The sequence below is a fragment of the Callionymus lyra genome, chromosome 18 (assembly GCF_982586985.1).
Source record: "Callionymus lyra chromosome 18, fCalLyr1.hap1.1, whole genome shotgun sequence".
Taxonomy (NCBI): domain Eukaryota; kingdom Metazoa; phylum Chordata; class Actinopteri; order Syngnathiformes; family Callionymidae; genus Callionymus; species Callionymus lyra.
In genome coordinates this window covers 14,163,890-14,177,904 of record NC_141835.1, presented here as the reverse complement: position 1 = coordinate 14,177,904, position 14,015 = coordinate 14,163,890, and the positions used below count along the sequence as shown (strand labels likewise).

Sequence of the window (14,015 nt, the reverse complement as noted above, 5' to 3'; positions counted from 1 at the left end):
TTTTTGAATTAGTTTGGTTTCAAGTACGATTTAATTCAGTTAAAATGAGGAAACATTAGCGTCCCTTAATAAAGTCTTCAAAATGATGCGCCTCATTTAAACCAGCCTGATGTGGTTTCAGTTCCGAAAACTTCTTTTAACTGAACGTGTGTTTTAATAAACAAGACAGCCGAGACATTACAGCTGACACAACCGCGACTGAAATAAACGGAGAACATTTCGATCGCAGCCTTTTTATGATCCACTAAAGTCGTCATTCTTGTGTCCTAGTAAATCCGTTCGCTCAACGCTTTTATTGACTCGCAATAAAAAATGAAATTAAACTGCGGCGTGTTTGGTGAAGCGGTCGTAATCTCTTGTATTGAGACGTTGCTACATCTGTGTGTTGCCTAGACTACGACGAGTGCGAGTTTCGAAACGCCTGCGTGGACGGAACGTGCATGAACACCGCCGGGTCCTTCAACTGCTTCTGCAGCCCCCCACTGGTCCTGGACGGGACGCGGCGCCGCTGTGTGACCAGTAACACAACAGAAGGTACCAAAATTCAAACGGGATCTAGCGCACATCTGGGTTTTGTCCAATTTAACACCTTATTTGGTCTAACTTAAAGACTAAAAACTGCAAGTATTAATAGAAATATATAGCATTAGCAACTAATTATGCTAATTAAGAGTTGTTTTTAGCCACTTTAGCTAATTAACTAGCTTACGATTTTAGCTACATTTTTGCTGCAACCGTATCTTAGAACTTAGCATTGCTATTGTTATACCTTTCAACTTGAGCTTATCATTGCCAATGCAGCTTTGTTATTACCTTATACTTGTTTTTCACTGATTCCGTTTCTCCCAGAAACGATGGAATCTAGTCTCGATGTTCACGTGGACATCTGCTGGCAGCGTCTAGAGGGCGACAACATGTGCGTCGAACCACACCCCGGTCGCAGAACTACTTACACCGAGTGCTGCTGCCTGTTTGGTGTCGCCTGGAGTGGACAGTGTGCCTTCTGTCCTAGAAGAGACTCTGGTGGGATCATTTTTTCAAGTAATGTATTCGAAAACAACAAACAAATTGCTAACAGGGCTACTCTATTTTCAACCTCCAGAGGACTACGCAATAATGTGCAACCTTCCTCGGAAGGAAACGGACAGTTTGCGAGAGCGGCCTGGATACGAGTACGGCCTGGAGGGCCACGATGACCCCGCTGGGCCGTTCATGACGCCATATTGGGAAAATTATGGCAACCCTGCCGGACCATTTGACATCCCTGAGACCATTCCTCTGTTCAATGACAACGACTACAGTGTCAGGCAGCCACCAGCGCGTGTTCCAGTCCACCGGCCACGAGAACCTCAACCTCGTCCACTGGACCCCTACAGTGGTGGGTTACCCTTGTGGCAACTTTACTGAAGAAACGGTGTTGGTAACAAAAATCTCTGTGGGCAGATCGTTTCGATAGTTTTGAAGGCCTGCGAGCTGAGGAATGCGGAATCCTGAATGGATGTGAAAATGGCCGCTGTGTTCGCGTTCGGGAAGGATACACCTGTGACTGCTTTGATGGCTACGAACTTGATCTGAACAAGATGGCGTGTATAGGTGAGTTTTTTCTCTGTTATGCTCAACAAATTGACATCCTAGTGTGTGGTAAAATTAGGACACCTCTCATAATGTGCAAGTTAGTAAGTTAGTAAGTAATTTATATTTGTAGAGTGCTTTTTTAGACCAGGGTCACAAAGCGCCTAAACAATCAAAGAAAAATACTTAGAAAATATATATTAAAAATATAAAGATAACACTGAGAAAAACACAGGTGCCCCAGAAAATAAGGGAAAAACTTGTACAAATAAGAAAGTCTTAAGATGTTTCTTGAAGGAGTCAGTAGACTCCATCAAGCACAAAGAGAGAGGAAGATCGTTCCAAAGCTTAGGAGCAACAGTCTGGAAGGATTTCTCTCCTCTGGTCCTGAACCGTGTGCGAGGAACCATTAGTAGATTCTGATCCACAGACCTCAGAGCCCGAGTTGGGGTGTAAGGCTGAATCAGATCAGTAATGTAAGGAGGAGCCTGACCATGAATAGATCTGAAACTCGCAGCCAGTGAAGAGTTTTAAGGATCGGAGAAATGTAAGTTCTTCTACTTGAGCCGGTCAGAATTCTCGCGAGTTTTGTATTAACTGCAGGCAAGACACCTTCTTGTTTAGACATGAAAACAGACTGTAAATATATAATACATACATAAGTGATAACATTATGACCATTTTGTACTTGGATGGGGGAAGAAAAAAAAGCCTATCACCTTTATATTCCTCACTTAAGATGCCTTTGAACTTATGAACTTGAGTTTTTTATGCAATCCCTGAGAGGGGCTTTTATTACCCTGCCAATAGGTTCTGGCACCGTCTTCCCCTTTAGCCACACAATGATGCTACTAAGAGAAAAGAGTTTGACAGAAATGGTTGAGAAAAACCTTGTAGATTGACCATTGTTTTCCAAACGTACTGATAAAGCTTCAAAACAAAACCCAGTTAACTGTCACCACCAGGGTTTTGCCAGCGTACTGTCATCAATCAAATGGGCTTTCTTTCTCTGTAACATGGAATCAGGAAATTAAACCGCCATGAACTCGTCCTCAAAACCTCTGGAGACTTGATAACAGTGAGCTAACGCTGCGTGCAGTTTATCATTTGCCTTTGATTTTTTACAACCTTGCATTCACTTATGTTTTATGAGAAAGCGGTGCACTCCCCAAGACTATTGTGTATTACCCTTTTGCTCCGACTATCTCGGGTTTGACACTGCCAAGAGCGAGGCCTTGGATCCCGGCTGCTTGTGGCGTTACATCACGTCTTTAACGGTTTGTTTTATGAGAAAGTGAGACTCGTCTTGTTGTAATATAGTCTTCAGACTACAATATTCTGTCTGTCTTCGAGCTTATCAGCTCCAAGGCCGACCATTTTTTTTTTTCATCCCAGATTGAGTTCTGACTCCTCTGAAACATGTGGGAGCCGTGCAACTTCTGCCTCCTCTTATAAATATCACCGCTCGGGTTCCTCCATCAGAGGATGACATAAACCGTTGACGTGAGAGAATCTGACCTCCTGTGTTGAAGTGAAATCACAAGAAGGCCAAACAGGAAACATAATACCATGTATTGTTTAAATTAAAGCGCCATTTGGAGCCGTTTAAGTGTTCTGAGGTGGCTGGAGGACGAAGTTCAGCTTCAGTCCAGCCAACATGACCTCATGTTTCGTCGAAGTCTTTATCTGTAGAGAGCTTCTCAACGAGGCGGCGCCTTCATTAAGAGCTCTGACATGTCAAAATACAGAAGAATAATATGTATATATAGAGTAGAAGGAGAAGACGATGACAAGGGAGATGATCATGACTACGGACGGAAATCAATACTCTGTAATATCAGTACCATTACGGCATATTTTTAAAAATATTTTCACATCAGTGACACACAGGACTCTTACTTTGTACTGAAACTCACCTTATAAAGCCTCACATGCCATCGTCTATACCCAATATATTTCTCTTAATTTTTATAATTATTTCTGATACACTGTATTTTTATAAGAACCTTCTATAAGCCACTAAATATATGTGATAAACAGAAGTCAAAAACTGAAAAATTATCAAGAATATTTAATGAACTATAATTAATCAAAACGTATTATGCAACATGAGTATACTGTGTATATTTCATAATTATTTTTTTTTCTGTGAACCCTCTCATTGAATACTTGTTTTTTTCACTTTAAGGAAATACATTACTTCTTACTGATCTTACTGATGCTGTATTTGGAGACACACACACAATTAAACTCCTACATTTTACTGAGAGAAGGGAACTCTATTAAGTGAGTCTATTACGACTGACAAAACTAAGTCACAAAATATTTGTTACTGAATATACCTCTGACAATGGGCATTTATTTTTATTTTGTACTTTCATAATGTATATGAAATATTATGCAAGAATGTGATACATAATTTCTGCACATTCTTTAAACACCAGCAGAATTTCAGTAAATTTCAGTTTGGCGATGGGATAAGATAGAATTCTTGACCATGACCACCAGCACCCAATTTCAAAATTGAGTTCAATGATAGGAATTATAAAGTTTTCTCACCTTCATTAACTTCCATCCTTCATCAGGCCTCTTAAGGTCTGGTATGATGATGGAGTTAAACCCGGTCAACAGCCTGAGAGACTCTTATCCAGGCAGATTTTACAATAGAAATTAGAAGTTAAACATCAACTTGCACATGGGAGCCCTCTGGTGGGCTATCTCTTTCTACCAGACAAAAACAAAACAAGATGTTTGATTTGACTTGTAGGAGAACTGATCGCTTTCTGGCTGGTCTTCAAGAAGAGCTTTGTGGTTTTACCGTTTCATTTTCTTCTTCAGACATCAACGAGTGCGAGGACATCAGCGACAAAGTCCCCTTGTGTGAGAACGGACAGTGTTCCAATACGGAAGGATCCTACAAGTGCACTTGTTCGCCCGGTTTCATGGCGTCCGCCCAACCGCACAAATGCATCCCAGCCATCCCGGTGTCTGAAGTCAGAGACAACTAAGCCCTCTCAAAGACACCTTGCGGACTTATCTTAAAATGCCCCTTCGACATCTGGGAGACGACGTCACCGCATTAAGAGTTACAAACTGAGATCGCTTTTGGATGGAGTTACCGTCTGCGAGTTGCTTCCCACTTTATTCTCTTTGTCACTTTTTATTGTTGTGTTATTTATTTGCTTTAACTGACGGGCCTCCACAAACCAAGCAAGCTGCCTTCTTTTCTTTGCTTACCAAGAGACAGACTTTCGTACAGAAGTCCTGGTTTGGGGCCACAAAAAACGTGCACATCAATATCATGTGTTATATCATTGGAAGTCAGGGTTTTTCAAATTACAAGTGGATGATCATGACGTGGGTGGAAAACAGCAACTGAATGAGATCTCTAGAAATATTTATGTTTTATCCAAATTTTGAGGAACTGATTATTAGCGACAATCCTTATTAAGCAACCAGAGGCAATATTTTTCTAGTATTGGTAGATCATTCTTCAAGAGTAGTAAAAAAAAACTTGTATTGCCTTTAAGGCCAGTGTAAAATGTTCTTAAATACTAAGATGCTACGCTAGATGCTAGAAGACAAAGGTCTCAGTCTTTGTTCCTGTCATTCTTCAAGCCCAGGACTGTTCTTTTGTAGAGATCATTTTGTCACTGTTGACTTCTCCACATAGAGTTTCAAATTCAACAGTTTACACGTTTACTTTTTGATTAAACTTGGCCCAATCTAGTACCTTGATTTATCAGGAGTTATAGGTTATTGTTACTTTGGGAAAAAAACAGCTATTTTTCAAAATAAAACGGTTCATATAAAAAATATATATTTTTAAAGTGTACTGGACAGTTCGGAATAGTTGACCTGAATAGCAAAACTCCTCTTCAGGAAGTAGGATTATGAAAGTGTCCCAGTAATGTAAAGTTTGTAGGTGCTCATTTGAACCCATGACCATGCAACAGATGGTAAACTGCAATGTAAACTTTATCAGCATTAAGCCTAGACACAATAATCCTAGTTTTCCAATCAGTTTCCACATAAAAAATGCTTCCTGGCATTTCCGAAAAAACTTTTTCGATACTTGTTTCTTCTTCTAGAGATCATTGGATCTCTTGACGAAAGGAAAAGATTATGTGTCAAATGTGATCCAGGTTCATGTCAAGTCCTGAGTTGGGAAGTTTGACAGTCAGTCTTGGAACTTTTCCCAGAGGACTTAAACCAGTAACACGTCCTCTTTGTCCCGTCAAGAAGATTGAACGCTTTAATTCCTTATCTACCCCAGAACCAACGTTACACGCCACCAAGTCGAAGACAGTTTTATTCCAACAATAGGCAGATGCTAGTATCACCCAAATCTTCCTGGAGACCAATTTAGACATAAGTCGAACTTGTCTTGTCAGGACACACTCTAGTTGTTCTTCTTGAAAAAAACCATAGATCTATTTAAGCGAAAAAGGTAAAGCATTAACACAACATGTTTTGGGTCACATAGAATTTGCCTTTAGAATTTGATTCCTGAAAAACATCCCGTTGTCTCTATAGAATAATTGTTGTCTATGTGTCTCTACTCTACAAAAAATTGTTTCCTACCATTTGCCAAATATCTAGGTATCGTGGGAACCGGAGAAAGTCTAGACCTGGTTCTGACTTCAGCACTTGGAGCTTGGAATAGCATCGCCAACGTCATTCCAGTTGTGTCAAATTAAGACGACCTCTGTGTAACTTCCCTTACCTGCTGAAACTGAATGTAAAGATCTCCACTTTTCACGAACAAAAAAACGACGCAACAATAACAGATGTACTAACTTAGCTAACAGGAACATTTGAGTCTGAGGAAGGACACCAGAATGTCTTCGCTGCCTTTCACCGATGCCTGTTTCCCCATGTGTGCGACAAACAGACAAAAGCTTGAGGTTTGGTATATTTTGTACAGCTCTAGTACTATGTATTATTTTGTTACAATTTTTCCTTATAGCACAATCATACTTAAAAAAATGTAATAGCTTTTTTTGTAGATTTATACATTTCTGTAAAAACAAATGTTATTTTTTATGCCTTTCTGTTTGTATGTATGAGGAGAGTGGCTGACACTGTACCAGAGGAAGTGTTTGTGTATAACCCTGCCCTGTGGAGCAGAATATGAATTTATATATATATATATTTTTTGGAAGTGGCAGCACTGGTCAGATAACCTTCACAACGTCTGATGACCCTTCTGAATGTATCACATCGTCTTTTCAGCTCAGTATCGTCTGGTTTTGTTTTTAAAGAAGAATAATGGCATTAACGGTTTTACGAGCTTCATACAGGAAAAAGGTTTTTCTTACTCACGACTAATGCAACTCACGTGCATTCATAAACATAAATGTTGCATCTTTACTGTGCTTTTTGTTGTTCAACCGGACAGAAGAGTCGATTCTTCTTTTTCTTTTGTTTTTGCGGGGGGTGTCTTTTCATACCACAATAACCTTGTTTTAAAGTTGATGTCATTGAGAATGTTGCTTACCTGTCGACTGTAAACATTTATCAGTCAATAAAAATAAAAAATATTTTAAAAAACGGTTCTGTGATTACTTCTTTATTTGAGGAATATGAAATGCAATAAAATAAAAACATGACAAAACAAAAAACATATTTTAGAAAAATATAAGCAGCTATTTGTTTATAGTTCCAGCGTAAGATTGTTTATTTTGCTTTGAAAATCATTCAAAACAATAAAATAAATATATATATTGTTAACCAAGTGCATCAACTCTTTCACAATATAAATATATTTTAAGTTAAATTACATTTTAAAAAGTCGCGTGACGACACTGCTCTCCAGCGGCCACAGCAAACATCCCTTCCCTAGTTGGTTGCCTAGTAACGCGCCACTCCAAATGAAGGATCCTGGGAAATGATGTTTTCATAACAGCAGTCCGCCTCTCCACGTTGGCGCGTAAGAAATACATTTCCCAGAGTTCCTTTCGCTTGGACACGCGTCTGCTTTACTCCTGTCGCAAATGTAACGTTGCAGCTGTAAATTGCAGATTTATTTGCTGAAAGTTGTTTGTTTTTAGAGGGTTTCGTTCGGTTTTTTTGTCGCTAATGCTATATTTGGTTGCTACGGTTGTGTTAGACTCATGAGTTATGTCGGTCGTGTTTTTTCTGTTGCAGTGACAGTTTTAGACATGAAATTCAATATGGCTAGCTGTTGTTTTGCTCTGCTATCTATGTTTTTATTGAACCAAGGTGCAGGTTTTCTGCTTTAAAATGCATATAAGCGTCTAGATACGTGCTTTTGTTCCCCCATGGCAAGAGATATTTCAAATTTACGACATAGAAAACCCCACGTAGATTCCTCGGACGCATCTTTCTGCAATGATGCGAGTGAAAGGTTGCTGTCTGAAGAAGACAGTGTCTCCTCCAATGGGACACAAAAGAAAACAAAGACCAGAGAAAGAGGTGTTGAAGCTCCGAACCAAGTGTTGCTGATGCTGTTGGTTGCAAGTCTGTCCTTCTCGACACGGTTTTACCGAATCGCTGAACCGCCTCATGTGTGGTGAGTAGAAGTCAAGTGTCATTCCTTTCTTTATTACAGTCGTTTCTTTTCTTTTTCAGCTGGGATGAGACACATTTTGGCAAGATGGGAAGCTACTACATCAACAGGACATTCTTCTTCGATGTCCATCCCCCTCTCGGAAAAGTATTTTGTCTCTTTATAAAAGTTCTACTAAAAAATGTGTTGATTCTTGATCAACTTTTTATTTCTCCACCAGATGCTGATCGGTCTCTCTGGTTACCTGACCGGCTATGACGGAACGTTTCCCTTCTTGAAGCCAGGAGATAAATATGAGCATCATAACTACCTGGGAATGAGAGGGGTATGTTTGTGTGTTCTGATCATACTTCTACTTTTAATTTTTTAAGGTTAAACAGGCGTCCTTTAATAGATTTGTTCTAGTTATGTGCAGGTTTGGGTTCCTTTCTTCCGATCTTCGCCTTCCAGATTGTGCTCGATCTGTCTCGATCCATCACTGCTGCACTCATAACTGCATCTCTGCTCATTTTTGGCAAGTTTCAATCTCTTAATGAATTAATGTTGCCGTTTATCTGCTGCTTGTTTAATTCTAGCGATTGTTCAACTGCTTTGTTTCTTCATCCTTCGCAGATACCGGCTGCCTCACCATCTCCCAGTACATCCTCCTCGACCCCATACTCATGTTCTTCATCTTAGCTGCTGTGCTCTGTACCGTCAAGTTCAACCAGCTGCAGCACAGGTGAGAAACTTGTCTCAAACTTATTTTTATCATTTCTTTTCTCTGAGATTTGTGATCTAGTAATACTTGTTATATTTGGAAAACTTAATTTATTGTTGTTTATCGATAATGAAAAAATGTTCCACAACAAAAAGCTCCTTCTTTTTTCCCCAAAATCTGACACTTAAAAATACATGAAAACTGGAACACATGAAAAATATAAAGAGGAATCTTTAAATATATAACAAAGAATCTTAAAACCTGACTGTTTTATTTAGTGTTCTTAACTAAATTACATTAATATCCAATCTTTATTATGAATAATGATAATAAAATATTATTATAATCAAATTAATCAATTAATAATGGCATTTAAATTAAATAAGATGAACCTTTCGCTTCCATGAAATCCTGTATTTATGTGTTCTCTTCTTCTATATATTGACATATATATATATCATATAAAAAACAGATTTTTAAAATGAGCCCTAGATTTTTAAGTCATATCTAAACATATCTTTGCTTTGCAAATATACATTTTTATGGGTTTATTATTTCACTGAATGGATGTTTTTGGTAGTAAATCATTGGATTCAGTATATTTAATAATCGTATAGTATATCATCTAACTTAATAATTATCAATAATAGTGTTTGTCAACATGTGATTCAATTTGACCTCCAGGCCCTTCAGCTCCTCGTGGTGGATGTGGATGATCCTCACCGGTGTCAGTCTCTCTGGCGCTCTCGGGGTGAAGTTTGTGGGTCTTTTTGTCATCCTGCTGGTGGGACTGAACACGATCTCAGACCTCTGGAGGCTTTTCGGGAACTTGAGCTTGTCACTGGTAAATGACAGGTTAAAACCAAACACATTTTGTTCGTCTGATATCTGACGTTTCATCTCCAGGTGCAGATATTCAAGCACTTCCTGGCTCGGGTCACTGCACTCATCCTTCTCCCGCTCGTCATCTATATCGCGATATTTGCTGTTCACTTTGTTGTTTTACATAAAAGGTGAGGAGAGCTGTACCTAAAAACATCATGACAACTGATTCAGACTCAAAAATAAAAACGATATAAAGATGACATCATTAAATCTATCTCCGTCATCAGTGGACCAGGAGACGGTTTCTTCAGTTCCGCCTTCCAGTCTCGTCTGGTCGGCAACAATCTGCACAATGTGTCGATGCCAGAGTGTGAGTCTTGTGTCGTCATCATAAAAACCGATTGGTAGTCAAACCTGATGCTGTGTCCTGCTGCAGATCTGGCGTACGGATCCACCATCACGGTGAAAAACCTTCAGATCGCTGGTGGCTACCTGCACTCTCACTGGCACTTGTATCCAGAGGGGGTCGGAGCAAAGCAGCAACAGGTTAGTCCGACTCAAAATTGGATTTTTAAATCGTATTTGATCCTATAATGGTCCATTTATCTGCAGGTGACCTCCTACCTACACAAGGACTACAACAACCTGTGGCTGGTCCACAAACCCAACAGAAAAGATAGTGAGCAAATTAATTCTTTATTCAGTCATTTGTGTTAGAAAAAATAGTTACAGCGATATATTGCCGAAGGTTCTTTTAGGTTAATATATTTAAATAGTGTGTTTTTAATTTACAATTAACATGCAGATATTCACAGAGGTTTTTTTTCTTAATTTTTGAGTTTAAATTAATCTTCCGGCCACTAGATGGCAGCAGTGACACATTACATCGTCCAGAGCTACAGGAACAATAGATTCCTTGGAGATCCCAGCGATGACTGAGGACAAGAGGATACAGTCAGCTCTAGCATCTTTTAAAGCTGATGTTTGGACATTTTTTGGTTTTAAAACAAATGAAAGCAATTGCAACTTCATCAATAGTCATGTGGTCTTGACATTATGCAAAACAAGAGTCAAGTACTCGACAATACTACAAATATATCCTTGTTCCTACCGTATTGCAATAAATTGTATCGTTTTCCCTGTATCGTGATGTGTATCATATCGCCAGATTCTTGCCCCTGCACCCCCCTAATTATGTTTTGTCTTGGCAAATTCTTCCGATTGAAAGAGCCATCGGGAGTGCCTGAGCTGGTTCGGCATGGTGACATCATCCAACTAGAGCACATAGAGTATGTACAACGACAGAGGATTCTCAGAAAGATTGCCATTAAAACCTTCTTTTTAAAGGGTCTTTTTTTGCATCCTTCAGGACGACTCGCAACCTACACACTCATCTACACGAGGCGCCGCTCACCAAGAAACACTTCCAGGTCACAGGATATGGGATTGTGAGTAATTTTAATTTTATTGATCAGATACACTCTGGTGACTTTTTGTAATGTATTTTTGTCTCGTAGTTTAATAACTACACAAATAATAAGAGGAAAGACACAAGAGTGAAACGGCACAAAACTATGCTTATTTATATTGGCTTTTACAAAAAATAAAATGGTTTTGCAAAATAAATAAAATGTGTATACAATTTAAAGAACCATTTATAATGTTCAATTATATATAGATTGTCTGTCATGTATTTCAGAATGGTACTGGCGACAAAAACGATCTGTGGCAAATCCAAGTGTGCGGCGGCCAGAAGGGAGATCTGGTGAAAGTCCTGCGAAGCAAAGTTCGATTCCTTCACAAAGCAAGTGGATGCGTTTTGTTCTCCTCCGGAAAGACTCTTCCCAAGTGGTAAGAAAAAAAAATCAAGTTCTTCACAGACCTTCTGGTTAAAGCTGATTTGTGTTTAGGGGATGGGAGCAGGTGGAGGTGACGTGCAGTCCGTATCTGAAGGAGACCCCGAGTTCCCAGTGGAACATTGAAGACCACATCAACTCCAAATGTATGACTTGTGCCCTCGAGTCGGTGTGATTAGAATGTAACTCTTCTTTTATTCACAGTGCCCAACATCAGTCTGTCTCTCCTGAAGCCTGGATTTCTGGAGTCATTATGGGAGTCCCATGTGGTGATGGTCCGAGTAAGTCTGAGCAAATCAGCATCATCACTCATCCTTTGATGTATGTCTTGAGTGACCGAATATTTATGATTCATTGTTGAACAATACCAAAAAAAAGTTGACTGAGGAAATGACAAATGTACAAATTGGAAATGGAAAATATTCATGAATGACATTAATTAATATTTGAAGTATTATTGTAAATCAGTGCAAAGTTTTATAAATCTGAAAGATCTGAGCAAAAGAGTTTGGGCCAAGAACAGAGCCCTGAGGGACCCCACACCTGTGAACATTGCCACAGTGTTTAACACATCAACTTGTGTCTAAAGGGCAACAGCGGGCTGAAGCCCAAAGACAACGAGGCGAACTCCAAACCTTGGCACTGGCCGCTCAACTACCAGGTGAGAACTCTGAAAAAAATGTATATATTCAGTTTTAACTTCTGTTCTTTCTCGTGCAGGGGTTAAGATTCTCCGGTGTGAACGAAACCGAATATCGTGTCTATCTTCTGGGAAATCCTGTGAGTGACTTCAGGTCCAATCCATCACTTCCCTGCTTGACTTGTGTCTGTCCTCACAGGTGGTTTGGTGGCTGAATCTGGCAAGTTTAGGTTTGTATCTCCTCCTGCTCTTTGTTGGATCCGTCACCCTCCAGAGAGGAATTGTAGTCGCACCGAGACGAGAAGGTGAGAGAGTTGTGACGACCAGAGTTTTGGTGTTTCTTAACTCGTCAGTTTGTTCTCAGAGTCGTGCTCCGTGCTGCAAAGCGGTGGAGGGTTACTGTTCCTGGGATGGCTTCTACACTACGCTCCGTTCTTCAGCATGAGCCGAGTCCTTTACTACCACCACTACTTCCCTGCCATGCTCTTCAGCAGCATGCTGACAGGTACACACTGACAGAAATACACTCTGAGAGAGCGAGAGAGTCATCATCATCTTTGTTCCTGCAGGAATAACTCTGGACGTCCTGCTCAAAAACACAGACCTCCTGCTGAACCCACCATACTGTGTTTGGCTGCAGCGAGCTGGACAGACGTCACTACTGTTTATGATTCTCTACAGGTGAGACTCTGAGCACAATCTTAAACACAAATGTAATCTGATTTTAGTGTCTCTTAAAACAGGAACCTTCAAAAATACTAAACATGAATTAGATTATGTGAATTTGTATTTATTTATTTTAAAAAAATTGACATAAAAATGTAATGAATGATTATGTTTCTCAGATTTTCTTTCAGGAAAATGTAGTTAAAAAAAACAACATAAAAGTTGTTCATTTTATTTAAATTGTCTTAATTATAATTTTTTTCACAAAAATTGTATAAAACAAAGGTTTTGCTGAGCTTGCTATGGACACAACACAAGAAATATACATGCATATAATTTCAATATAATTTATATTTTGTACTTTTTATTTCTTAATTGAAATGCATTCACACAAAAAATGTAATCGGTTGTTTTCACTGTATTTGTTGAAAATATAGTTTTATATTTACAAATATGTAAAAAAATGTTATCATCAAGTTGTCTTTAAACAGTTGTCAAACTTTTCAGCAAAGTTTTTAATATTAACTAAAATTTAAATACATGTTTACATTTCACTTCTCAAAATCCTGCTCTAAATTTTTTTTCTTGTTTGTCCTTTTTTCAATGTAAACACAGACTTTATTCCCATTAAAATTAAAACACGATTTCAATTTAATAAAATATAGAAAAACTAATGGAAAAGTATAAAGCATAGAGTTTAAATTCTTATTTGGGATGGCGGGAAGCATGAACCTGTAACAATATTTAAAATAAAAAATGTTGTTTAAGTTAACTGAATTCCATTAAGAATATTTCTTATTCAACCCCTCAGTTTCTACCTGTTCCACCCGCTCTCTTACGGCATGACCGGACCTCTGGCTCACGAGGCAGGCAGTGCCATGGCGGGACTGAAGTGGATGGAATCCTGGGAGTTCTAGCAGCACAGAAGTTGAACTGAAACAAAAAAAACCTTTAGTGTTCCTTACATTTTCTCTCAAACTCTCAACAAGTATTTCTGCTGACTGAAAGAACCAAAGTCCTGATCGATCCACCTTACAGCAACAGACGTAGCATCACCAGAAAACCAAAGTGCCTGATAGACTAGATTGTAAAAGTCCATGGTCACTTGTCTTGTATCTCTGGAATCTGTTTTTCTTTCTTCAGTTTTCTACATCCTGACGAGTGTTTTAGTGTTACCTGTAGAATTGTTTACATCTTTTGACTGCTGTTGACATCAATAAATTA

At 39.0% G+C, this 14,015-nt stretch overlaps 2 protein-coding genes across 2 annotated transcripts in view; both read left to right on the top strand.

Moving 5' to 3' along the window:
- LOC148060595 (latent-transforming growth factor beta-binding protein 2-like) overlaps positions 1 to 7,115 on the top strand; it is a 114,789-nt gene extending 107,674 nt beyond the window's left edge. The window contains exons 37-41 of the mRNA XM_087779309.1: positions 394 to 534; positions 850 to 1,023; positions 1,103 to 1,378; positions 1,444 to 1,593; positions 4,411 to 7,115. Of these exons, the coding sequence (XP_087635435.1) occupies positions 394 to 534; positions 850 to 1,023; positions 1,103 to 1,378; positions 1,444 to 1,593; positions 4,411 to 4,580 (911 nt within the window). The 3' untranslated portion in view covers positions 4,581 to 7,115. The remainder of the gene's footprint in view (positions 1 to 393; positions 535 to 849; positions 1,024 to 1,102; positions 1,379 to 1,443; positions 1,594 to 4,410) is intronic.
- A 461-nt stretch (positions 7,116 to 7,576) lies between these two features.
- On the top strand, positions 7,577 to 13,955 carry pomt2 (protein-O-mannosyltransferase 2). Its single transcript, XM_087779428.1, has 21 exons — positions 7,577 to 8,107; positions 8,167 to 8,251; positions 8,325 to 8,429; positions 8,510 to 8,618; positions 8,717 to 8,825; positions 9,489 to 9,648; positions 9,711 to 9,817; positions 9,917 to 9,999; positions 10,066 to 10,175; positions 10,242 to 10,308; positions 10,858 to 10,918; positions 10,999 to 11,077; positions 11,329 to 11,480; positions 11,540 to 11,631; positions 11,690 to 11,766; positions 12,075 to 12,146; positions 12,206 to 12,265; positions 12,325 to 12,430; positions 12,490 to 12,630; positions 12,695 to 12,806; positions 13,603 to 13,955. Exons 1-21 carry the CDS (start codon positions 7,857 to 7,859, stop codon positions 13,706 to 13,708), a joined length of 2,244 nt encoding a protein of 747 aa, XP_087635554.1. The 5' UTR covers positions 7,577 to 7,856; the 3' UTR covers positions 13,709 to 13,955.
- The last annotated feature ends 60 nt before the right edge of the window (positions 13,956 to 14,015 follow it).